This window comes from Meles meles, chromosome 16, assembly GCF_922984935.1.
Source record: "Meles meles chromosome 16, mMelMel3.1 paternal haplotype, whole genome shotgun sequence".
In the NCBI taxonomy this organism is placed as follows: domain Eukaryota; kingdom Metazoa; phylum Chordata; class Mammalia; order Carnivora; family Mustelidae; genus Meles; species Meles meles.
The window spans coordinates 64,315,579-64,342,868 of record NC_060081.1 but is presented as its reverse complement, the minus strand read 5'-3'; the positions used below and the strand labels follow the sequence as shown (position 1 = coordinate 64,342,868).

General features: G+C 38.9%; 1 protein-coding gene across 1 annotated transcript in view; it reads right to left on the bottom strand.

The window, feature by feature from the left end:
- TOP1 (DNA topoisomerase I) overlaps positions 1 to 27,290 on the bottom strand; it is a 114,840-nt gene that overhangs the window by 37,036 nt on the left and 50,514 nt on the right. Inside the window, exons 4-9 of the mRNA XM_045980696.1 lie at positions 25,078 to 25,180; positions 11,509 to 11,632; positions 9,627 to 9,682; positions 6,562 to 6,657; positions 5,541 to 5,616; positions 1,771 to 1,883 (exon numbers count right to left, since the gene is read on the bottom strand). Of these exons, the coding sequence (XP_045836652.1) occupies positions 1,771 to 1,883; positions 5,541 to 5,616; positions 6,562 to 6,657; positions 9,627 to 9,682; positions 11,509 to 11,632; positions 25,078 to 25,180 (568 nt within the window). The remainder of the gene's footprint in view (positions 1 to 1,770; positions 1,884 to 5,540; positions 5,617 to 6,561; positions 6,658 to 9,626; positions 9,683 to 11,508; positions 11,633 to 25,077; positions 25,181 to 27,290) is intronic.

Genomic DNA, 27,290 nt, shown 5'->3' with positions numbered 1-27,290 from the left:
TCTGCCGCTCTCAAACACCTCCCTGGTCACACTTATCTCTCCCTTTTCCTTAGGCGTGTTGTGCTAGGGAGATTACTATTCTAAATTATAAGCACCTTAGAGTAAACACATACAAATGGGTCTGGAACACTACATAACAATCTATGAAAAGTGGTTACCTCAAAGCTGAAAAAGGAAAAATGGGAATCGGGGTAAGAAATTATTTTTTTCTAACTTACACATCTCTGGATCATTTAACTCTTTTCAACACAACTACAAATCATGTATAATTGGTACAGTAGTTAAATCATACAAAGTTTTAAGAAGTACCAGTATTAAAAATACTTAATTTCACAATTCCAAACACCAAAATTTGTTAAATAAAAAATAAAATTTCCCACCTAAACACACATCTCAAAAGTAACCTGCTATTGCTATTCTCCTCTAAAAAAGACTGAATCGTAATTTACTCCTAGTGAGGACACCTGTTTTCTCAGACACAATCCTAGATATTCTGATATTCATTAATGTTTCCTAATTTGAGAGACATTACACAAAAAGATTCATCATTCATCATTTTCTTGGAATTTTTCTTTGCCCATATTTTAGATGTTTACTGATCACTCTTCTAAGACTGTTCCCTTCATTTTTAAAACACCTTTTTCACATTAAGAATCTTAGCCCTTTGTAGTGCAAATATTTCCCCTTTTAAAGGCATGAGTTTGTTTACCATATACAACATTTCCTTTAATTTTTTTAACATTTTAATTTTGATTTACCAATGTTGTAAACCTTTTCCTTATGGCTCTGGTCGTACGTCCTTCCTCAAAAGATCTTCATTACTCCACAATTTAAAAATATTTATTGAGATTTTCTTGTGGAGGTTTTTTTAATGAAAAAAATAGGTAGTTTCCTGAACATGATTTATAAAATAATCCATCTTTTCCCTATCGTTTTTAAAATTTTGTCCCTCCCATTTTTTTATTAACATATAATGTATTATTTGCTTCAGGGGTCCAGGTCGATGAATTAGCAGTCTTACACAATTCATAGCACTCACCATAGCACATGCCCTCCCCAATGTCCATAACCCAGCCACCCCGCCCCTCCCCGCCCCTCCCACCCCCCAGCAACCCTCAGTGTGTTTCCTGAGATTAAGAGTCTCTTATGGTTTGTCTCTCTCCCTGGTCCCATCTTGTTTCATTCTCTCCTTCCCTACCCACCTAGACCCCCTGTCCTGCCTCTCAAATTCCTCACATCAGAGCAATTGTATGAAAATTGTCTTTCTCTGAATGTCTTATTTCGCTTAGTAAAATACCATCTAGTTCCATCCACATGGTTGCAAATGGCAGGATTTTGGGGGGGGGGGGGGGTTGATGGCTGCATAGTATTCCATCACACACACACACACACACACACACACACACCTTCTTTATCCATTCATCTGTTGATGGACATCTAGGTTCTTTCCATAGTTTGGCTACTGTTGTCCCTATCATTTTTAAATGCAACTTTCTTCATATGCCAAATCCCTACACACGGTCTACTTTCATAGTTCATTCTGTTCAACAGGGTGGAACCTAGTTTTTAGATTCAATATGCTGAAAGCTAGTTAGCCTTCTCACTAGGATCTGGAAAACTTATTTCAGAATGTTGATATTCTGGAGAGTTTTTTTAAGTACTTCCCTCCTCCTCCTCCAAACACCAGGCTATTAAATTTTAATAACACTCTTGCTTAATTAGGCTGTGGAATCCGAGAGCTGACACTGTAACCCTGTGCTGCGATGTTACCATTTCCACTTCTGCTCCTCTTCTTTCTTCGGCTTCTTTTTCTTACTATCTGGTTCAGGAACTTTTTTATCTTTATCTTTCTCTTTATTCTTGGGTTTTTTCAATTTACCATCCTACAAAGAAACATGGTAAGAAAGCACTTAAGTAAGTACCAATCATATTTTAAAAAGAGTTTTGAAGAACCATTAGGAAGTAAAACTGGAATCACAGAATATTAAAACTGGAGTTCTTAAAATCTAATGCTCTCAAACTTGACAGAGTGAAAATTTACTGGTCTCTTTCTCTAGGGCAGTATTTCCCCCAAACTCCCTGACAAATGATTACCTGAGAAAGTAGTTAAAAACACTCATTTTGCATGGCAAGAGTCTGGGAAATTATATATATTTTTTACCCTCAGAGGACTGTTTGGGAAAGCACTGCTATGGAGAGTCGTCCCAGTGTATTATCCCCACCTGTTTTCAAATTCTACTCATCTTCAAACACCATCTTCAAAATCCTCTTCAAACACCATCCAATAATGGGAATAGGGGACATTGTATTTAAATAATATGTAATTTGAAAGGAAATTCCTGATTGAATCTGAGAGGGGCTGTGGGAGAACACCTCCTTATCACTGTTGCTTGCATACACAAAGTCAGGAAGCAGTAAACAAGTGTTGAGGGGTTCTAAAATAATAACCAATTCCTACAATAGTATTTCTCTATGGCTCTTCTTTGAACTATGACCCCACATGAGCTGTCACTGCGGCACAAATATAAACAAATATAATTTGGTAACAACAGGAAATAAGTCTCAAAACACAAACATCCAGACAAAAATGTGCAATTTGACAAATGGGGTCCTGCTCCACAGGATCTAAACTCTTTAAAAGAATATTTTCCTTTGTCTTAACTATCTAAGATCTTTATTCAACAAGTTTTATATAGCTATGAAAAGCGGTTTTGAGTCACCTTAAAATCAATTACAGAATGGTAGAGTTTGGAAGACCTTTATAGACCATTTGACTTGACATACGCAGTTATAATCAAGGAAAATTCTGGAATGGAAGTTTGTTCACCTGTTCAATGTCATATAGTTGCTACTAACCATGATGAGAGCCCAGGTTTACCAGAAAAATCATAGCATGCCTCATGGGAACGAATGGAATATAAAAACACTGTAGGACTACATGATAGGACAGCAATCTATAGAAACTCCGGATTTTAAAGCAAATGATCTTTGGGACAGAAGGAAAGGAAAGACTACAAACACTAGACATATTTTAAAATAGGAATAGAGAATTACAATATGTAAGTATTTTGGGGAGAAGTACTAGAGGATCATATTAATTCAGATAATGTTTACTATTTTGCCTGAAACACAGCACAGTAAAGGGAAATGATTTTCAGTTAAAGACATTCTCTGAACAGCTTCTGAACAGGCATACAGATGGTCCCATCAGGAAACTACTGGCTACATTGTATGTTTTCAAGCCTCAAAATGGGATAATCAGTCACTGAGAAACTTCAGAACAATTCCCAGAAATGAAAAAAACCACAGCCAGTGAGTGAGGTTTCAGGACTGTTCCTGCCATCTGGGGTCCCAGCCATAAGAAGACTGTATTAATTCTAAGTCTTTCAGCCTGCATTTTTCCCCCTGCAGGGAGAAGGCTACTGAAAAGATTTAAAAAAAAAAAAAAAAAGAAAAAAAAAAGTCAAGTGTCCTTTTTTCCAAATGGTTTAAAATAGTTATTACTAACTCCTTCCAAATTCACAGAAAGGTTATTATTCAACAACTCAACAAAGACCTAAAGGCAATACAGAAAGCATGGAAAGCTAAAGTTTTACACTTCTTCACCAACTAGTCTATACTGATCATCCACATAAAAGTGGAGTGACTGCCATAATCCCTCAACATTTTACTCTTCACTCCTTGAGTTGGTGCTCATAAACCTGACAACCAAAAACAGACCTGTTGTTAGAAAAACCACAGTTCTCTACACCTAGCACCTGATCATCTCTCTATGGCTCACCTACTCATTAATATATTTTTTAAAGATTTTATTTATTTAATGGAGTGAGAAAGCACAAGCAGGGGGAGCAGCAGAGAGAGAAGGAGAAGCAGGCTCCCTGCTGAGCAGGGAGCCCAACATGGGGCTTGATCGCAGGACCCTGGGGTCATAACCTGAGCTGAAGGCAGACACTCAACTGACTGAGTCACCCAGGCGCCCCTTTGTTAATATTCTTAATGTGATTTCATTAAAGGCCCTTCTTAATTCCTGTGGCTTTAAAGAATCAGCAAAGTCACACAGGAGACAGAATAACATGGTGGTTAGTGCACTGGTTCTGGAATCAGACTGCATGGGATCAAATCCTGACTTAACTACTTAGTAGTTGTGTGACTTCAGGCAAATAATCTCAGTCTCTATACCTCAGTTTCTGCATCTGTAAAATGCAGAGAATAGATAGTAGCAATATTTGCCTCGTAATGGCTATTATAAAGATTAAATTGAAATGATTCATATAAAGCATTAATCGTGTTTGGCTCATGGTAAGCATCTATTACATTTTATTTTTATTTTTATTATCATTCTTACTACTACAATAGATTACACTCTTAAAACTCACTGCTCCCTACTATCACTATCTTTACTGCTCATACTTCCATAAGCTACTGACTTAATACTTGTGAATCCATTCTGCCCATGACCATGGCTAACCACAAATGCAGCGTAAGAGCTAAGAACTCACTCAACCCCTTCTCTTAGGAAAGTGTAAGATTAAGACTCCTGTGAACTTCTGACATCCCTCTCTTGAATTACTTGCTAACAAGTTTTTAGTATAAGAAACAACAAGTGTCAAAAGGAACCATATTAAAGTATTTTTAAATTGGCCACAAGCCTAAGTAATTAAGTTGAGCTGAGATTTTAAGGAAGGTGATAAGGCAGGAGGAGGAGGGAGGAAGAGCATGTGTGTTCCAGACAGGGAACAGCATGTGCTACATCAAGCTCTGAAGCACAAAAGAATCCAGTGTGGAAAAGAAACAAAGGAGGCCAGTGTGGCTGGAACCAGCTAAATTAGAGAAGAGGCAAAAAAGATGAAGGCAGGCACCAGATGCAGGGGTCCAATTGGGAGGAGCTGTGGTAAAGAGCTTGGGTTTCATCATATGTCCAAGGGGCACCCAATTAAAGGCCTTTAAACACACAGTTACCCGAAGCGAGTGATGAGCAAGGTCAGATATGAGAGTGCTAAAAAACAATCTTAAGGAAAACTCTTTGAGATCGAAAGCCAAAGTATGATTTGTTAACACTCCCTCTGCATGTATGAAGATAGTGCAGTTTCTCCAAAAACATCAGTTGGCAGCCCCACTACAGGTAGACACTTTGAAAGGCTAAGAGAGATCTTAAAACTCACAGTACCACTGCCACCATTACACATATATGAGTTTTTCTCAGTGTTTCCTCTACCACAGACCAATACATTCCCTAAAATTCATCTGCCTTCAAAAGTTGTTTTATGGGGGCGCCTGGGTGGCTCAGGGGGTTAAGCTGCTGCCTTCGGCTCAGGTCATGATCTCAGGGTCCTGGGATCGAGTCCCGCATCGGGCTCTCTGCTCGGCAGGGAGCCTGCTTCCCTCTCTCTCTCTTTGCCTGCCTCTCTGCCTAGTTGTGATTTCTCTCTGTCAAATAAATAAATAAATAAAATCTTTAAAAAAAAAAAAAAAAGGTTGTTTTATGGAAAACTCCCTACTCCAAACCCAAGCCTCCAAGGGCCACAGTCTCTTTTACTAACCTCTTCTTCCTCCAGTTTTCGTTTCTTCTCCTTCTTGATATCTTCTGTTTTAATTTTCTTAGGTTTATAATCAGCACTACAAAGGGGAACATGAATATGCAATTAACACAACTTTGACATAGTAGTACTCACCAAGAGCACCAGGACCTCCAAACTCCTCTTGGAGGCTTTCAATGCGGGTATAACTATTCTTAGCTGGACATTCTACAGTCAGAACAGGAATGAAGAAAGAAGGCCTGACCAAGGACCAACAGTTACAGTCCTACACAGAACAAAACAATTTATACTACACATAGGCCTGAAAGAAAAGGGAGTGGAGGGCTACCTATGGCAACAGACACCAAATGCCCAGGGCAACAATGGCTACCACAAGGCAGTATCTGGCTGGAAAGGAGGGGAAAGAAATACTATATACATTCTAAATGAATACAAATGAGTTCACCAAGTATTTCCCTCCTCCCTTTCTGGCCACTTTGTACCACAAATCCTCTGTAGATTCCTGAAGCATAATAAGCTATAAAAGACTGAACATAGAACTTAACCTCACGGAATCTAAGAGGTACACATAAGCCTCAAATAACTGTTTTAAGAGCAATTTTATTAACTCTAAACACTGTAACATCACTTAGAATTCACTGACAGGTACAGATCCTAGGGAAAATTGCTTTAACAGTGAAAAATTATCTGTGGCAGGTAATAATAAAATAAGGGCAGCTTAAATAATTTAAATATTCTTTATCAATTCTGTATTATTTGAAATTCATATACTAAACAAGCATTACCTTTTTAATATGAAAAAATAATAAAAATATGTATTTTCCATAGATACACTACTTATTTGCTTAGCAAATCCTGCATCTCATAATTCCAAGATAAATAAGTTGCCCAGACCATTAATCACAAATTCCAAATGACTAAAGTCAATTAATAGTTTTTCTGTGACTGGAGAGACCTATATCACATTTCTCCTTTAAACAAATCCTTTTTGTTTTAAAAAAATAAAGAATAAAAAAATACTCACTCATCCTCTTCTCGAGGTCTCTTTAATGGCTTTATATCCTCTTTAGGAGGAGCAAAATAGCCATCATCTTCAGGTTCATCTTTAATTCGTGGTGGACTAAAGAAAAAAAAACTAGTAAGTCTGAGAATGTCTACATTATGTTAAATAATCAGTAGGAACAAATCACCTTGCTGAGAAGTAGCTAATACAAGGATTAACAACATGCATTTGTATATGTTGTAAAGGTTTCCTGTAAGCACTTCTTTTCACTTAGTATCTCACTACAACCCTGTGAAGTAGATAGCACTGTCCTCACTTTACAGATGAACAGGCAGTATCAAGTTCTGGGATCAGAATCTAAGTCTATTCTTTTCTACTGCATCTTAGCTGCCTTTGCCAGCATGACCCAAACCACAACAGGAACAAACTTAAATTGTTCCCTCACCTTGCAGGAGGGATCTACTATGTATCTAAATCCTGCAAACTGATTATTCTAGTACTCCGAAAGCTGAATATAGCTTTTACAAGGAAGGGAATAAAAATTTATTTCCCAAACTTGAACCTTAAAGTTCTAATGGAAACTAATCTTAGTTACATGGGAAAATAACTAAGCTGACATTACAACAAAAGAAGGGCATTTGCTAAATGAGAGAAGAGGCTGTGAACAAACTAAAGCCATTCCAAACCAAATCTAGTCATTGTTCAACTTCCTCCCTTGGTTTACTTATTTTATACACAGAAGAGTGCCTTGTCCTATTTCTGTTAAGACTTTTTGCCTTCTGAATGTAAAAAGATGATTCTGTTAGACAACTATTTTGAACTAGAAAGAGGAAGCAACAATTTGGGGGAGGACAAAAACAAAAACCCATGGGGCCAGCAATCACCACAGCCTTGAGATGTTTCCTGGCCCAACACATCTGGGCAGAACCTCACTGGTGATGGCCAGAAGCATATATGAAGCTAAATAACTTAGTACAGAGACCACCACCCAACCACCATCCATCTCTAAGGGGTCCAAGAGATAAACATCCAGATTCAGCTGCCAAGGTCAAGATATTCGTGGGGTTTCAATGCTACCACCGCAAACTCCCCAAGCATATTGGATCCCTCTGCTTGACAGAATCTGAATGTTTAAAGAGATTAGCTTTCCTTCCTTATTTCTGCACATTCCTCAAATGCCAATCTCTATAGCTGCTTCCCCTCACCATGGAAATCACTAACATAGTCAAGAGTCATTTCCAAATGCTTTGTACCAGAAGGAAAGAAAACTGCTACTGACCCAACTAGTTAAGTAAATGCTAGATCCTAGTACTGTCATGGGTGAAGTTAACAACATGTGGGAATTAACAACATGCGGGAAGGGTTACTAGGCCTGAAGCAAGAACTTCTAAAACAATTTATCAGAAAACTGTGCTCCACCCAGTAAAGCATCTGGATTACCTACAAAGACAAACATGCAAGCTAGCAAGCAGTCCAGCAAGGTGAACACAGAGACCAAGGCCTGGAAGACGACGGTGTTGCTGATCATCTAACATGGGAAGTATGAAACTGAATTCTGGACTACACACCAAGTCCAGAGAGTCTAGTCACACCTTAGTGTTAGTTTATAAAAGTCCTAGGTGGTCTTTTGGCAGAAAATGGCCACCTGGTACTCACTTTATCTAAAAAATCAGAACACCTAGGGTAGTTTTCGGCTCTAATGCTTCTTGAATTGTATTATTCCATATTCCTAGAACAGTTACAAAACATGCCTGAAGAGGGCACCTACTTCTCCCAGTCAAGGGACTCAAGAGTAGATGGCAGAATTTTCAATAATGTTCCCAGATGAAACTGAAAGGTCAGAGTTTCAAGGAAGCAAAATTCCCCAACACTTTGTTCTAGTCAATATGCAAACCCTTCCAACAACTCCTAGAAAATCCATTCTGTCATTCAATGGAGCAAGTAAGAATATATGACCATAAGCTTCTTATTTTTAAAGCTGGAGATTTTTTTTTAGGGAGTTGAGGCAGATGAGGAAAACAAACAAAATGGCAAAAATAGTACAGAAAAACCAACCTCAGATTGTATGCATTTTCCTCTTCTTGAAAAGAGATAATATATTTCTACTCAACTCTATACCTATCCTTAAAATGTAGACCAACTAGGCATAGTTCTATAAACTAGAGATGAGCCTAAGAATACAGCAGTCCACTTCCTTTTGCAGGGAGTATATTCCAGGACCTCCAGTGGAGGTCTGAAACTATGATAAGTACTAAACCCTATATATACACACAATTACTCCTATACATACATGCTTATGGTAAAGTTTAATTTACAAATTAGGCACAGCAAGAGAATAATAAAAACAGAACAATTATAATACACTATAATAAAATTTATGAGATCATGATCTCTTTCTCACTCAAAGTATCTTACTGTACTATACTAATCCTTCTTCTTGTGATGATACATAATAAATGCCTATGTTGTAAGATGAAGTGAGGTGAATGACACAGGCTATGTGGCATAGCATTACGGTACTAATGACCTTCTGACGATGTCAGAATGACCATGGCTGACCATTACTAAATGAAACCAAAGAAAGCAAAACTGTGGATTAAGGTGGGGGGGCAGAGGGCAGATGGGAGGAAGACTACTGTATTACTAAGGAGGAATTCAGAGTAGGGTTTTTCAGGAAACTCCACAATTACAACTGACTGAATATGATGTTTCCTTTGGGGGAGATGAAAATGTTCTTAAGTTAAGATAGTGGGGCAGGGGGAGGTTGTACAACCTTGTGAATTCACTAAAAACCAAAAAACTGTATACTTTTAAAGGGTGAAATTTCTGGTATGTAAATTGTATCTGAATTTTTAGAATTTTCTTCCTGTTAATCTTCTCCACTCAAAACAGCCTTCCAGAAAATGTGGTCAATTTCACTAAATGACACTTCAGAGAGCTCAAATTAGCTTACACCAAGTCCTCTCACTGTCAATCTCCTTGGAAACCTAGAGGTGGCCACGTCAGTACATTTTAGGTAAGTTCAGACAACACTACAACATGAAGAGCTGGCCAAGAGAGCAGCCAAGGTACCAGAAAAGTCTTACCTAGAGAAGCCATTTTCTTTCTCCTTTTTTATTTTTGCATCCCCAGAGGCTCTAACCTGAAAACAATAGTAACTGATTAGTACCTTGAAGAGACTAAATTTGAAAAAGCCTCTTTCTTATTTGAGAACATTTGGCCTCAATTTTTGAAGCATCTTGGACTGCAGACTCACTATTATTAGCAAAACTGAACAGGTGAAGCAAAGGTCTTGACATTTTCCCAAGACTGTTTTTTTATAGTTCAGGGTGAATTATCCAATTTACTAAGAAATGTTTCCCCTCAAAATGGCAGCTTTTCAACTTTTAAATAATGGCAGGTGCCCCTTCCTCAATAAACACTTACACTCTCTCAAGGATTTGCCCTTGGCAGTGCAGAGAAAATAAAAAACAAAACAAAACAAAATGCAGCAGTCTGTTTCCTGCCTTCTCTGATTTAGGCAAAGTATATTCACATTCCCCCTCCTTTTCCAGACACACTTGGTGTTTCAAAAATCTTCAGACATACTAAAGGATACACACACATATGTATGCACACATGTGCACACACAAATATGGTATCTCTGGAAGAATTAAAAAAAAAAGTATAGTAGCTGACTCCAGAAAGAGAAGGATAAAGGACAATGAGCAAGCGGTGAAAGAAAGGTGTAATATTTTTTTCTTTTCTTTTATTAACTCACAACCCTGAGATCAAGACCTGCGCTGAGATCAAGAGTCAGATGCTTAACTGAGCCACCCAGGTGCCCCCAAGAAAGGTGTCATTTTCATTACATTCCCTATTTCATATTGCCTGAATTAAGCAAGTACCAAAATTACTTTTTTCCAAACAGAAACTAAAATAAAAACTTTTTATTTTTTACTTAAAATAAAAAAAATTTTTAAAGTTTTTTTATTGGGGCACCTGGGTGGCTCAGTTGGTTAAGCCTCTGCCTTAAGCTCAGGTCATGATCTCAGGGTCCTGGGATCGAGCCCCACATTAGGCTCTCTGCTCAGCAGGGAGTCTGCCCCCCCCCACCCCTACCTCTCTACCTACTTATGATCGCTCGCTCTCTGTCAAATAAATAAAAATAAAATCTTAAAAAAAAAAAGTTTTTTAAAATTTATGTGAGCATTCTCCACACCCAACAGGGGGCTCAAACTCATGACCCTAGATCAAGAATCACACAGGCCTGGGACGCCTGGGTGGCTCAGTCAGTTAAGCCGCTGCCTTCCGCTTGGGTCATGATCTCAGGGTCCTGGGATTGAGTCCCACATCAGACTCCTTGCTCAGTGGGGAGCCTGCTTCTCTCTGCCTCTGCCTGCCACTTTGCCCTCTGTCTCTCTCTGACAAATAAATAAAATCTTAAAAAAAAAAAAAAAATCACACAGGTTCTTCTGACTGAGCCAGCCAGGTTGCCCCAAAACATTTTTTTAAAAAAGTCTATACACCGTAACCCTTATTTGCAGCCAGATGAGCCTAGAGATTCTGAGAAGCTTATGCTAATTATGATGGAACCAAAAGCCACAAAAGCATCACTGTTTTCACTCAGGAAGGATCACATTCAACAGAAGACAACATGGCCCTAGACCTTCTCCCAAAACCAGAATTTTCCCCGTGAAAGAACACAGGCATTTCCAGAAACCCTACATTCTTAATTTATCCGTTTGCCATTTAAAGTAAGATAATGATGTGGATCGGTCTGGTCCTGTGAAATTCAGTGATAAAGGGCTTTGGTTTTCGTTGTTTAAGATTGAGACCGATGCTTAAGTCTCCTGACAAGAGACTTTTCACTCAAAGGCCGTGGGATCTTACTGCACAGTGAAGGTACTTTCATTACCTGCTTTTAAAGATAAAGAAAATGAAAAGTACAACCCCCAGCTCTTCCTTCCCCACTGGAAAGTTCTGTACCTTTTCCTCCTTTCGTTTTTCCTTGTCTCTGTCTTTGTGTTTGTCTTTATGCTTTTCTGAACTTCCATCTTTGTGTTTGGTTTTCTCCTTCTCTTTGTGTTTCTTTTCAGAATCTTTATGTTCACTGTAAAAAAAAAAAAAAAAAAAAAAGAAAGAAAGAAAGAAAAAAAAAAGGAAAGAAAAGAAAAGAAAAAAAAAGACACACAGAGTTAGCCCAGAGTAGGGACCACAAGGGTTTATTTCACAAGATCAACTCACAAGATATCCTGAGATAACATGAAACCATGGAAACTTATGATGCCTTAAATAAACAGTCCTGACAGAAAGTTCAAGTAGACGCTCTTGGCAACTGGACTTTCTCTTGTTTGATGTTTTTATTTTTTCAAAGGAGCAAAGGAACCAAATAGAGAAATGTAGTCATTCTAAACATACCAGGACTTTTTTTTTTTTTTAAGTGACTAAGAATGTACAGCAAGCCTGCTGTTTCTACAACATTCTACGAGCAAAAACTATGACAGATGAGTGCTCCAAACTGAGCATTCAAATCTGATGTGAGAAGGTAAAAACAATTCACCAAAAAAAAGAAAAAAAGAAAAAAAGAAAAGAAAAGCATTTGGTGGCTCTGTGCAGTAAACAGCCCCAAAACACAGTAGATGCTCCTTGCTAGCTTTAACTAGGAAAAGCTAGTCACTTCTAGATGGGGCTTAAAAACCCTGCTTGGTCCTTCCTTCACAGTAAGAAAAGACCTAGCTAAAAACAAAGGCATGTCCGGCACTAAACATTTAAAAGCCTCTCTTTTAAAAGGGTTTGTGGAAGTACTGGTAAGCACTGTAAAGACACTGCTCCTCTGGAGAAAGAAATATGACAGAGAGAGCAAGAGCCACTGAAAGGGTTCATACTCTAGGATCTACCTCCTGGAAATTTCTCTTTGGAAAATAACATTATAAATGATGTTTGACGTTTTCCATAACAAAAATCAAGTAAGAACAAACAAATGAAAACCAACAAGAAAGAAAATACAACCGTGGTAAGGAACAAAAGGGGGAACCTGTGATGTATCAAATACTACAAATACTATAGCTCTTACACTGTAGTTTGTGAGCCCTATGAATATAGATAGACAGGAATATCTAAAGGGACTGCAACTATATAAAAACACTGCATGAGGCAATAAGCAACACTTACAAACTATGGTTTAGGGTGGCAGAAAACTGGAGGACTGTTTTCTTCTGTGCACTGGGCAGGCAGTTTAGGAACCCTGTTTACTGTACCAACTGATATAATCCGTAAGTTAACAAAAGGGACTTGAATTCAAGTGCTATGAACTGGGGAGCCCACTCCAGACGCAGGACAGCTGGCAGCAACCCCAGCTGACAGAGACAGGCCTATAGTAAGCATCGGTTCCTGCCTTTCCCGCCACTAGAGACTGCATTTCCCATCTGTCACATTTAGCCTTCAGCCCAGAAAAAGTAGGTATTACCAGCAATGAGCTCATAAGACTATGTCTATCCCATGAAGTTTGTTCTAAAGAGATTTCACCAGAACACTTGGGTACATCGAAGGCCAAAAAGGGAGAATAAAAATGATGGCAACCAGTTAGGTGAGAGCCACAGAACCTAGATCAGAAAAGCATCTTGTGACACACATCTTTGCACGCAAAGAGCCTCAATTCAAGATTGGCATTTGGGTAATAAATAACCAGAAGCAGGAAGACATCCTTTCGAATGGGCTAAAATAATGTATAATAATAATAACATGTGTGAAAACACCAAGCACAATGCTTTCTTATTAAAGTGGGAGTTTTTCTTACTTTTTGTTTGGGGAGGTGTGTATCCATAAGTACTATGGATATAATTGTTCTAAATTGTGTAGATGAACATTAATTCCTCTTACAATTAATGTTTAAAAAGCTCTAAAACTACAGTGCTTGTATAATGGAATAGGAAGCTCACATACTTTGCTGGTAATAGGATTTCATACATGTAAGCTATGATCTCCTATGTGTAAACTCCTGAAGAATCAATCCATTGCAATCTTGGCAACTTTGCTGTTTCACCAGCCATTCTGAAGCTGGAGAGCTTAATAAGAACTGGAAATAGAGTGCTAACAAGCTGGGAGCCATTTCTGTACAAAGTACAGGATTTTTTGGTAAAACTGCATTTTGATAAAAACAGACTACAAGAACACACAGAGTGGAGAGTGACATCGTAACTGTGCTGAGAACAAGAAGCCTGGTAGGAAACTTGGTGACCATGTTGCCTCCATGTACACTGGAACTAGGCGTAATCCTCGTGAATTAAAAGTCTGCTCATGGAGAAACTTGTTGCTTCACTGTGTGGGATATCTAAATAACAACCTGATGACAGCAACACAGAGGAAGGAGTACATAAACAAGAGAAAGTGGTCATTGTTTTCTTTCCATCTGATAAGTTCCTGGATCTTCCTAAACCTGTAGTCCTGTTTCTTCTAGTCCCCCTGTCCTCCTTGCTTGGAGCTTTCACATACATTATTCCATTCAATCCTCACAACACTCCTGTGAGGAAGATATTATTGTCCCCTTAGACTGATTTAGAAACAGTGGTTCAGGGGCGCCTGGGTGGCTCAGTGGGTTAGGGGCTCTACCTTTGGCTCAGGTCACAATCCCGGAGTCCTGGGATTGGGCCCCACATTGGGCTCTCTGCTCGGCGGGGGACCTGCTTCCCCCACTCCCCGCCTCTCTGCCTACTTGTGATCTCTGTCAAATAAATAAATAAAATCTTTCTAAAAAATTAAAAAAAGAAAGAAACTGTGGTTCAAGGTCTAATTCAAAGTTAAATGTTAGAAAGAAGGTTAGCTGAGATTTAGATTTAACTCAGTATTTCCACCTCTAAACTCAGAGTACTTTCTGCTAAATCAGGATTATCACATGTCCGTGAACTTGATACCTACCACTTAAAGAAGACTGGTGGTAGAGACAAATGCATGGCCAGTGTGAGACTTGATATATAAGGTCAAAACTTTATTTTACCATCTAGAAACTTTCTAGAACAGAGATCTTGGATATCTAAAGTGATAAAACCTTTGGGATAGCTGCTCCTTATTTTGTCTTCCCATGAAACTACACATAGTTGATTCAGGAATCTAAGTTTAGGAATGCTCGCTCTTCCTCTATGTTCTACCTTCCCCCACTCTCTTTCTCAATGAAAGCAATTCCTAGGGACAATTCGTAGAAAGAACATTAGTCTGCTTCACTAGCAACTGGCTTTCTGGCCTTCCGGGGCACCCATCTGTAAGTGTATACACAGCTCTCCAGTTCCCAGTTTTGCTGTTCATTATCACACCAAACAGAGATGGGGAGATGTCAGCAAACAACAAATCTATGAGACGGTACCCCAGGCCACCCCTAGGAAAATGCAAAGAGTCAATGATACTTCCTCTGCCTACTAACCAAAGAGAAATCTATTCAGGAAATTCAAAGTTCCTGCTAGAGTAGTAATCTTTTTATAGGTCATAATTAATCAAAGACCAGAATGAGATGGAACTATCAACATGTCTTTCCAAAGGAAACCACTCTCCTCTATTCCCAACTGTTTAGGTGTAAGAGAGCAGGTATGAATTTCTATATACTAAGTGAGCTCAGACAATTCAAGACTGAGGACATCTTACAGCACAAGGCATCCCATTATAGACTTAAAAATTTGGGTATATGGAGTCCTGAACATGGTACTAACACGTCTACTTGTCAATTGTGTTCCTGTCCCTGCCTCCAGAAACAGATCACAGAGTACTGCGAGTTCTACCCCCTCATCCATAATTCCCATTGTGGCAGGAGGGCTGGCAAAGAGCAAGAACCAGTGTCAGTCTTTCCTAGGAAATCTACCTGAAGTAAGAAGCAAATGCATTTGGGGGACAAAGTCCTGTGATAGCAAAGCATATCTAAGGCTGTGCACAATATATTGGAAGGTTAGAGGCAGGATTTGGCCAGTGGTAGAAAATAAAGCCAACCTGGGATCAGTTAGACTGACTAATCATCATTCAGGATGTCCTAACACGTATCTCTTTTTCCAAAAGGCTTAAAATTAGTTTTGACTTTCATGGTGGCTTAAAGAACACCTTTATCTTTTCCACTGATAATGAGTTCACAGAAAGTCTGACCAATGTAGAAGAGGAGTTTGCATGTTGACTGTTTTAAGAGATGTTACTCTCTTCCTTACATTGATCCTGCTACTTTTCCATACATAATAGACACAATATGTCAAAGTCATAGACTATGCTTCAGTACAACTGAAGGCTACAATACTGGCCAGTTCAGAGGCAGTGCACAGATCACTGAAGCACTAGAAAAACTTCAGTGGGGTGAAAGGAGACAATAAACCAAAAGAAAGGCTTACTACTGACCAAAGTAAGAAACCCAAATATCTGAAGAAAAACTACATTTTGGGGTGCCTGGATGGCTCAGTTGGTTAAGCATCTGCCTTCAGCTCAGGTTATGATCTCAGAGTCCTGGGATCAAGCCCAGCATCACGCTCCCTGGGCTCTGCGGGGAATTGGCTTCTCCCTCTCCCCTCCTCCACTCTCTCACTCATGCTCAAATAAAATTTTAAAATAAAAAAAGAAAAAAGAAGAAATACATTTTAAGAATGAGTGTAGTCTGGGATACAACGAAGGCCAAAATACACATAGTTGCTAGCATTCCTAGAACCTCTGTAATGGTCACATTTTTGGATGAAATATGAATTTCACTGGTAGAACTCGGGGAGAGAAAACACCAATTACTGGCCAGGTTCAGAAGCTGACTCCTTGTCTCAGGACTCATGTCTCTCTGGGAATAAGATCCACCACACTAGCAAAACCTGGACAAGCAAAAGTCAATGCCAAAGAGAACAAATGGAAAGATTCAAAGCCACATCTTCAGAGTGTTCATGCTTGTCTTATGTTTCAACTAGCTAAATTCCACTAAGGAAAAATGTAACCTACACTATTTTTAAAATGATAGGTTTAGTGAAACCTCTGGTCTGTGACTTCTGCTGAGGTTGAGCAAACAAAGAAGGCTGATCAGGGTTCCTGTAAAACACTGAGACAGAAGTGTAGAAGTAGGGAGATGGCAGTAGGAAGCTAGGAGGAAAAAGTATTTCCTTCTAGGGGAACAACAACAACATACCTGTGTCTCATTCTGGGAAGCTAGGATTTTGGCTGTGGGAAACCATTTAAATCTATTAAAGAAAACAAAAAAGGTCTGTCCTCTATCACCAATAAAAATATTTAACAGATATCTGAAAAGGATTAAGGGCCACACACTCTTCTGAACAGTTTAAATTCCCATGACAAAACTCTGAGGTATTAGTACCCAATTTTACAGATGTGGAAATCATGCACTTGACCATTCTTTTACATGACTTCTCAACAAAACAAAAAAGAAACACTGCCAGGGAGATAGGAGATGGCTTCCTATCTTCTGAGAAAAAGACTCAGCCACTAATTGCTAAGAGAATAAATACATCCTGCTATAGGCCCACTCCTAAGGGCGGCAGAGCCCATCGGGGTGCAAACCACGGAATCATAGGGAATTCCTATGGAAGAGCCTCAAGAGCTTCCAAGCTATGGAGGGAGGATATATTCACAGCCCTTTCAAGGAAACCAGGCTTAAGTAACATTTGCTAAATTAAAAATTCTAGGTAAATTCTAAAGTTGTCTCTGGGAAGCAGCGGTCAGTTCCTGAAAGGCTCTAAGAAATGAAGATTTCCTAATGCACGTCCTCAATTACAAGTTACTAAACAAAATCACAAGAATTATGAAAACTCTGAGTGGAATGGAATTTCAGAAATTATTTATAGACCCCTCATGCATTTGGTGGCTAAGTCTTCTATCTCCCTTTCTCAATTATATTTTTAAAGATTTTATTTATTTGAGAGAAAGAGAGTGAGAGAGCATAAGAGAAGATCTGAGGGAGAAGCAGACTCCCTGCGGAGCTGGGAGCCCTATGTGGGACTCGATCCCAGGACTCCAGGATCGAAGGCAGTGGCTTAAGCAACTGAGCCATCTAGGCGTCCTCCCTTTCTCAATTATTTTCAATGGCTTCTTGCTCCCTTCAAGTCCCAACTTTGTGAAATAACGCTTAATAGTTTTGCCTCAAGCTGCTTTTTTGGGCCCTATTTTCTATCCCACCTTCTGTTAACCCGGGTTCCACCTAACTGGATTCTTCCCAGAACAAAGTACGTGACAGACTGTCCATGTTTTTGTAATGGTTTCCCACTGTCTGGATGCCATCTTTCTAGCCATCACCTTCCCTTGTCAAGATCTCTTTAAAATATATATATATTTTTTTTGACAGGGAGAGATCACAAGTAGGCAGAGAGGCAGGCAGAGAGAGGGGGAAGCAGGCTTCCCACTGAGCAGAGAGCCCGATGCAGGGCTCTATCCCAGGACCCTGAGATCATGACCTGAGCTGAAGGCAGAGACCCAACCCACTGAGCCACCCAGGCGCCCCCCACCCCACTTAACTATTTTTCAGTGGCTAGCTCAAATACCCTTTCTACCATGAACTTAAAAAAAAAAAAAGATTACAGTTCATTATAATACAGCTAGACATAACTGAAAACTAGGGCTCCAAACTGGATGTTATCAATAATTAACTACTAAATTAGATTCCAAGATTACCAAAATTGACAAAGATTACCAAATTTAAATTAAATTAGATTCAAAGATTACCAAAATTATCTGGATGATATGGATTTATGGTAATCACCAGGATTTATGGTAATCACCACCACACCATCATGTCAATTACTTAGTGTGTTACTATTTCCAAAGAGCTTTCATCTGCAGAATTCCACTGAATTCTCCCCAACAAACTTAAAAGCTTGACCAGACCAATATGCTATCAACACCTGACCAAAAACGGAAAACCAGACCCAGAAGCTAAAAGAGCTTCAATTAGGACACACAACTAGTAAAATGTAGGACGCCATTAGTAAATGATAGAACCTGGCCTCTCGACTTGTATTTTTGTGTACTTTTCACTACTGGGTCCCCTGTGAATGGTGATGGTACTTCAGTTTCCTTCTTCTAAACCACCAAACTTCTCTACCTACTCAGGTTAACTGTCCACTTCTCCCCCCAGACACGTTGATATAGGGATGTGCAGATAAATGAAGGGCTTTAGCGAACAGTTCACAGATTAGGGAGCAAAAATGTCTTTTAAATTTGATTCTGTTAAGAAAAACTTCCCCTGAGAACTGGTTGCTTAATTCCAGTGCCTAGGATCTTACATTCTCTCAATTCTAATTCAGGTAGAATTTGGAGCTCAGGAAAAGCAGAAACCAAAAGCATCCTTATCCTCAGATGTTGCTCGCATTTACTGTACAGATTAGCACTGCCAACATGGCTGGAAAAGCACTTCCCCTACTATTTCACAGCAGTGCTTTTCTGTCTTCCCTGGTTTTCCACACATTTGTCACTCCAGCCTGAGTGCCAGGCTTACAATTGGCAAGAGACACACAGTCAAAAACTAGCAGGAGGGGTGGGGGTGGGGGGACCTAGCAGGAAGAACCTTTTCACATGTGAAGTCCTTTATTTCTAAAACCACCCCCCCACAACTGCTTTTAATAGTGTTTATATAAGGTCTAGTATGGAAGATAATTTATGACTAAAGACACAACTTTCAACAAAAGTATCTGGTGTGACCCTACAAGCAGTGATTCTTAAGCATCTAGAAAGAATATTCCTTTTGCTTCTTTTGGGAGGATTTATATAATTTTTAAAAGGACCTGAAGTGCTAAATGTTAATGCTAACAGAAAGAAGCAATGTCAGAGACAAATAATAGAAGAAATTATTTTTACTTAACTTTGGCATAAACTCTTCCTGCAATATTATAGGCCAAAAAGGCAATAGTTGGAGATGGGGTTTTCGCAGGGTCATAACTTAACGAGATTAACACCTTTATTGACAAAATCTTCAGGGACTTGGGGCCCAAAGAGAAAGAGGCAGTGCCTGAAAGGATCCAGCATTTTAAAATCTGAGATGCCAACTACATGCATATGAGAAGGAGGTGCTTGTATTTACACAGTTTAGCTACACACAACAAACCCTTCTTAGGAAAGATCTTTTTCTTTTACTGAAAGGAATGATGCAGTGGAGAAAAAAAATCCACAGATGCCCTGGTCGCTCATCTTTGCTCTGCTAATACACCATCATGTGACTTTGGGCATGTCACCTCAGACTCCTGACCACACAAAGAGATAAGATGGAATGATCTTTTAATAACCTCTCCCTTATTTTGTACCTTAAGAACAATACAGCAGAAAGTATATGAATAAGATAGATCTCTTGAGGGATCTGGGTCCTAAATGAGAAACGATTGATGCTAGTATCTAGCAGAAGAGGAAAGACACAGAAACACATTAGTATAAAACCTGTTTTCTTGTAATAGCAACAAAATCATGCCAAATTTATTAGCAAATACTGGAATAAAATGGATATAATAAAATGAGGCATTTTCTTTTTTAAGATTTTATTTGAGAGAGAGGGAGACAGTGTTCATGAGTATGGGGTGAAGCCGAGGGAGATGCAGAAGCAGACTCCCTCTGAGCAGGGAGCCGGACACAGTGCTTGATTCTGGTACTCTGGCATCACGCCCTGAGTCAATGGCAGATGCCTAACTGAGCTAACCAGGTGCCCCTAAAATTAAGCATTTTTGAAGAGAAAACATTAAACCTTAAATATCCTGGGCTCCTCAGAGGTGATCTAAACAATTGCCCATGGGGCGCCTGGGTGGCTCAGTGGGTTAAGCCTCTGCCTTCAGCTCATGTCATGATCTCAGGGTCCTGGGATCAAGCCCCACATTGTGCTTTCTGCTCAGCAGGGAGCCTGCTTCCCCCTCCCCCTCTGCCTGCCTCTCTGCCTACTTGTGATCTCTCTCTCTCTCTGTCAAATAAATAAAATTTAAAAAAAAAATCTTAAAAAAAAATAAAATAAACAATCATCCAAGTTTCTTTAATCTGCTACAGAAGGAAAATGAAGAAGCCCAAAACTACTAGAAAGATCAGAAGACACGTAAAAAAGGAACACAGTGTACAGGATTGTACCGAAATATAGATATGTAACCAATACACTAGCTTTGTTGCAATGAGGTAGTGTGTCAGCAGAGATCAAAACAGGAAGTATTTAAAAGTCTGTTTACAATGCATCATCTGGTTAAACTGTCTTAAACTTACATGTGAATTAAGATTCCGGGCTAGACTTAGTCATTTGTAAACAGCAACCCAGGTTTTTCCAATGCCTCTTGGCAAACAGACTGTTATTTCTTAAGTATTTTGATTAGAAATGAAGAAAATATTAAAAGGCACAAAATTGTGTTAGAACAAATTCCTGAATTTGCCTATGCCATCATTTTAGGGAAGTATGCTTGATAGAGAGGTAAAAAATACCACCTCCTCGTATTTGTGAAACAGTTCAAAGTTAAAGAGCTTTTGTATTTAACTCCCCTAGGTCCCCCCCGAAGCATGTATTAATATGCAGGACCTGAAAAGATAAGTTGAGAAAGGTCACGTAACCTAATCAAAGTCATGTGGACCCTAAGCTGAAGCACCAGGATGAGGTTTTCTTCTAGACAAAGGTGAACTACAATGGACTTGCCAAGAAAAATGACACCAAAACCATATTCTTTTTTTTCTTTTTAAAGATTTTATTTGTCAAAGAGAGTGTGTGAGAGGACGGGCGTGCACGCGCACAAGCAGGCAGAGTGACAGGCAGAGGCTTAGAAAGAAGCAGGCTCCCTGATGAGCAAGGAGCCCGATGTGGGACTTGATCCCAGGACCCTGGGATCATGACCTGAGCCAAGGGCAGCAGCTTAACCGACTGAGCCACCTAAGCGTCCCACATAGTCTTTATTTTTTAAAAAAGGAGATTTTGGTAAAGCAGAGAGGGCCAAACTGATGTCCCAAAGCCTTTTATGCCACTTCTACTTAATCTTTTCTCCCACAATGATAAATTTTGGTTGGTGAAATCAGATGTGGCAGAGAAAAAGGGATCAATCTTTAAAAATTGATGTTTTAAATATTAACCTGTATTTTTTTGAAGTTTTTTGGGGATGGATTCATGGTAACACAGAAATCAGCATTTCTTTATATTAGCATTTTCCTCAGGTGATGAAGTTCTTCATTGTCAAAGACTGCCTCGTTTTTTCAGTACTTCACATCAGCCAGCACAGGATAAACACGGCAGACAGAATAAAAATACTTGTTTGACATGATCCAGCAATTCCACTCCAAAGTATTTATCGAAAGAATCGAAAGCAGGGACTCAAATACTTGTACACCCACGTTCACAGGAGCGTTATTCATGATAGTCAAAAGATGGAAACAACCTACGTATCCGTCAATACGGGAAGAGATTTTTAACTGTGGTGTAGACACACAATGGGAGTATTATTCAGCCATAAAAGAGGAATGGAATCCTGATATGAGACAATTATGGATAAACCTTGAAAATGTTAGATTAAGGGAAATAAGTGAGACACAAAAAGGATAAATATTTTGTGATTCCACTTATATGAGGTACTAGGATAGGTAAATTCATAGAGACAGAAAATAGACTAGAAGGTGCCAAGGGATAGGGGTGTGAGAGGAGAACGGGAAGGTATCATTTAATGGGTTCGGAGACTATTTGGGATGATGAAAAATTTCTGGAAATGGACACTGGTGATGGTTGTACAATACTGTGAATATACTTAAAGTCATTTCAAAATGGCAAAACAAAACAACAAAATCTCTGGCAAACACGTTATACATATTTTACCAAAAAGCAAAAACTTGTTTGAAAAATGGGATGGCCAAGGGGAACAATCCTGTAGAAGATTAAGACTATGTGAAAAGAAGAGAAGATGGTAACTGACGTACCCATCGGTCATGCACTCAATGATTTAATACATATAGATGAGTTAAGGCCAGCTATCTGCCAGATACTATACTAAGCCTTGAGAATGTAAAACGAAAGAAACAGACATCAACTCTGCTCTCAGAGACCTTAAAAGTCTAATGAGGAATACAGAGAAGAGACAATCGCAACAGCAATGCAACTTGGCAATTACTATGATAATACAAGTGAGAATTGGTACCAGAGAACACACAGAAGTGGCACTCCATATGAAGGGGTGGGCTGAAAGGATGCCTGAAACAAGTGAAGTCTAAGCTTCAACAAAAAGGATAGTAAGTGGGCAACAGAGTACTCCAGAACCAGCATGTTTAAAGGCCTACAGGTGTCAGAAAACATGTTGTGTTTGAGGAACTGAGAAGTTCTAGCAGACTGGATATGGAATATGAGAGAAGGGGCAAATGGCAAGAGAGGCAGCACAGGCAGCCAAAGACAGAGCATTGCTATATGCATGGGAAGGAGGAGATGAGAAAGGTGGCCAGAAAGATGGAAAAGGGCAGAGGCATGAAAGGGAAGTGGTCTTAAAGGAGGGCTGGACTCAGAATATGGAGTATCTAGGCAACTGTGCCATGTGCCAAAGATCTGCATTCTACTGTTGTTGCATGGAATACTCTATGAATTCCAATCAAATCAAGTTAGTTGGTGATGTTCAAGTCTTCTACCTCGTAATGATTTTCTCTCTGCTTATACTACCAACTGAGAAAGAAGCAGTAATATTTGACTATAAATATAAATGGTCTATTTCTCTTTGTAGTTCTGTCAGTTTTTACTTCATGTATTTTAAGGCTCTGATATTAGTATATAAACCTGTATAATTGTTATGTCCTTCCAACTGGTTCTTTTTTATCTTTATGAAATGAACTTCTTTATTCTTGGCAATATTCTTTGCTCTCAAATCTACTTTGGTTGAAACCAATCAATATGGGCTAAACAACTATAAACTGAAGAAGATACATGGGAACTGAGACTGAATTCATCAACTATGGCATTAAATTCACCAGAGTAACAAAAATGGAAACTAGACGATCAAGTGGTAAGAAATGAGTGAGTGGTGAGGGAAAAAAGACCACAGGAGTGGTAGATGATACATAATGTCCCCACTAGAGAAAATCTGGTTATTTTAATGATTCATAAAGACTTATTCATAAAAAGAATTCATTAGAAATATCTTAAAGTTTTTAATGGTCCATTTAAAAAAACAGACTTAGAAAGCAATTCTCACTTTTAACTTGTCTGGAAACAATAAGCCGAGCTAATAAAGCAGTTCCAAAGACTCAAGGCTGGACGCACCTGTTCCAATGCACAAGTGGTCTTTATATCCCCCCCCCCTTTTTAAAAGATTTTATTTATTTGACTGACAGAGATCACAAGTAGGCAGAGAGGCAGGCAGAGAGAGGTGGAAGCAGGTTCCCTGCTGGGCAGAGAGCCCCATGCGGGGCTTGATCCCAGGACCCTGAGATCATGACCTAAGCCAAAGGCAGCGGCTTAACCCACTGAGTCACCCAGGCGCCCCTACATTCCCTTTTAACAAAACTTATGCCACTCTGGGAATATCAGATAGCATTCTCCCCAACTGCCTTTAACTCAAAATGGAAGCGTAAGTCCTTATTTTCAACAAGGGGTCACATATGCAAAGATACTCTAAGTCTTTGGGTTTAACCACTTGTTTTCCTACACCCCCAAAACGGGATCAAAACAAAAAACATCTTTTTGAGGCTTGAATCCAAAGGCACCATTACTGAGTTACATTTATATTGGTGGCCACTGGCTTGTGTGAGAACTAAATGTTTGATACTCTGATGAAACTAAGAATGCTCTCTTCAGGAAAATCTCATATACCCAACCTTTTGCATATGATTTTAGGGGCTCACATACCACAGAAGCCAAGGTAAGAATTTTTGATTTATACCCATTAAAGTACAGAAAGAATAAAAATATATATACATAATACTGATCCAGTCACCTTTTATCAAGGCAAGTTCCCTGGATATCAATCATTACAATCAATCCATAGCTTATTTATTTTTTGGTGAGGGGGAGGGGCAGAGAGAGGAGGAGAGCGAGAATCTTAAGCAGGCTCCATGCCCAGCACAGAGCCCAATGCAGGGCTCGAACACACAATCCTGAGATCAAGACCTAAGCCAAAATCAAGTGTCAGACCATCAACCAAATGAGTCACCCAGGTGCCCCCCAAATCTTATCTTTTTTAAAAATGTTATTTATCTGAGAGACAGAGAGCAAAAGAGTGAGTGAGCGAGCATGAGTGGGGAGAGGAGGAGAGGGAGAGGGAAAAGCAGACTCCCCTGTGCGCAGGGAGCCTGACGCTGGGCTTGATCCCAGGACCCCAAGATCATGATCTGAGCCAAAGGCAGATGCTTAACCAACTGAGCCATGCAGGTGCCTCCCCCTCCAATTTTATTTTTAATGAGCTACATATTGAAAGAAAATGGTACATCTTGATCCGAACAATAGCATCCCTTTAATTCATAAGTCATGAATTATCAAGGTTATACTCTTCAGCAACTCTGGAATCAAATAGTCTCTTGTTTACTCTGCTATCCATGTGACTTACCTGTGGCTCAAGTTAAGGCCTATTCCAGGTGAGCCAAGCCAGCCACCCCACTGACAAATGATGAGGGACTTGCTGGTTTAACCCTTACCTGTTGCTATGTTTGGACTTTTCTCGGTCCTTCTCCTTATCTTTCTTGTGCTCTTTGTGCCGGTGTTCTCGATCTTTGTGTTTATCTTTGTGTTTATGAGAATCTGCAACCATAAAAGATGAGTCAGTTAAGAAGAGCCATAAGCTATCTCCTCCTCACCTACCTTGACAAGCTGGTCAAGAAGCACAATGACAGGATTCAAATGACAAGGTAGTCATAACAGCACATTCACTGGAAGGAAGGATTTCACAAAGCCACATAGACAAGGCATCCCATTACCCTGCCTCTAAAACCAAGACAAGTGTTAACGAACATGAAAGGGAAAAGGGAATTAATTCTACTGTAAAAGGAAGCAACTGCTTGGCATTCTTCTCCCAGATCTGGTACTATTGAGACTAAATCATAAATGATACAAAAGGATAAATCTTGAACACTGACTCTCAGATCAAATGGTTATCTATGTAAGTTCTGGAAAATCCAAGCCTCGAGATATTTTTTTAAGAGAGATGTTTTAAAACCAACTACGATAAAGTATAATTTCTATGCAGTAAAATATATACATTTCAAAGATACATCATCCAAGAAAGTTTCCCTTATGCCCATCCCCAGTCAATCCCAACCTAAAGTAACCAATAATTTGCTAGCACTACAGATTAGATGGTATCTAAAGTTGTATATAAATGAAATCATACAGGATTTACTCTTATGTCTGCCTTCTTAATATGTTCTTTTTGACATTCATCCATGCTGCTGGATATTAACAGTAGTTGGTTAAGATTTTACAGCAAGTGGAATCCCACTGTTATGAATACAATGCAATTTATACTTATCCATTCACTTGCTGAAATACAATTGAGTCGTTTCCAGGCATAGGTTATTACAAATAAATCTGCTATAAACATTCATATACATGTCTGTGTAGACAGGTTTTCATTTCTTTTGGGTACATACTTAATAATGAAATCACTGGGTCATTTGGTAAGTGTTAACTTTAACTTTATACAAAACTGCCAAACTGTTTTCGAAAGTGATTGTACTATTATATATTCCAACCAAAATGCATTGGAGTTCCAACTGCTATAAATTCTCTAACACTCAGTATTACCAATCTTCAATTTTAGCCATTCTAGCAGGTATGTAGTGTTATCTCAATGTTGTTTTAATCCAGTTTCCTAATTAAATAATGCGCATCTTTTTATTTGCTTACTGGCCACTCATGTATCTTTTTTGATACATGAATTTTTTGATACACAATCTTTCACTCATTTTAAAAATATCTGTCTTATGACTAAGTTGTGTAAGAGTTATTTATATTAAAAAAAGTTCTTTATACCTATAGATTACAATTTTTTTGTTAGATGTATGTATTGTCAGTTTTCTTCACAGAAAACGTTGTGAGTTTTACAGAAGTAAAAGACAGGGTTCATTTTTTAATTTACAAAGATGTCCAGTTGTAGCACCGTTTTTTGAAAAGATGACCCTTTTCCCCCAGTGAACTGCTCTGGCCTATTTACTGAAAATGAAGTGGCCATATAATCCAAGTCTATTTCTGGACTCTATTCTATCCTTACACAAACACACACTATTTTGATTCCTATAGCTTCACAGTAATTTTTTTTTTTTTCCACAGCAAGTTTTGAAATCAGGTTATAAATGTACTTAAGTCTTATTCTTTTTCAAAACTGTTGTGGCTATTCTATGTCTTCCGCATTTCATAGAAGTTTTAGTTTCAGTTCGCCAATTTCCAAAAAGGAGAAGAAGAAAAGTCAGCTGGGAAGTTTGTGTTCATAGAACAATTTGGAGAAAAATGACATCAAAACATTTTTATGTCTTTTGATCCATGAACATGGTATCTCTCTCCATGTATTTATGTTAGTGACTCTCAAATTTTATTGTGTATAAGAATTATCCCAAGAGTCTATTAAAAATGTGGCTCACTGAGGTCAGGTCACCCCAATGTTGAATATGAATCAATTGGAAGTTTATGTACCCAACACCTGTGTGATGGGTTTTAAAATCTAATAGTCCAACAGATTCTTTGATATTCCTCTGTTCAAGGGGTATGGCCTAATTTTCTGCTCCTTGAGTACAGGCTAGACTTAGAAACTCATTCCTAAAAAAACAGGATAAGATGGAAATGTCAGTAGGTGACTTCTGCCACCAGGTCATAAAGGCACTGGATCTTTCTCCTTGCTCTGGGGGAAGCCAGGTGC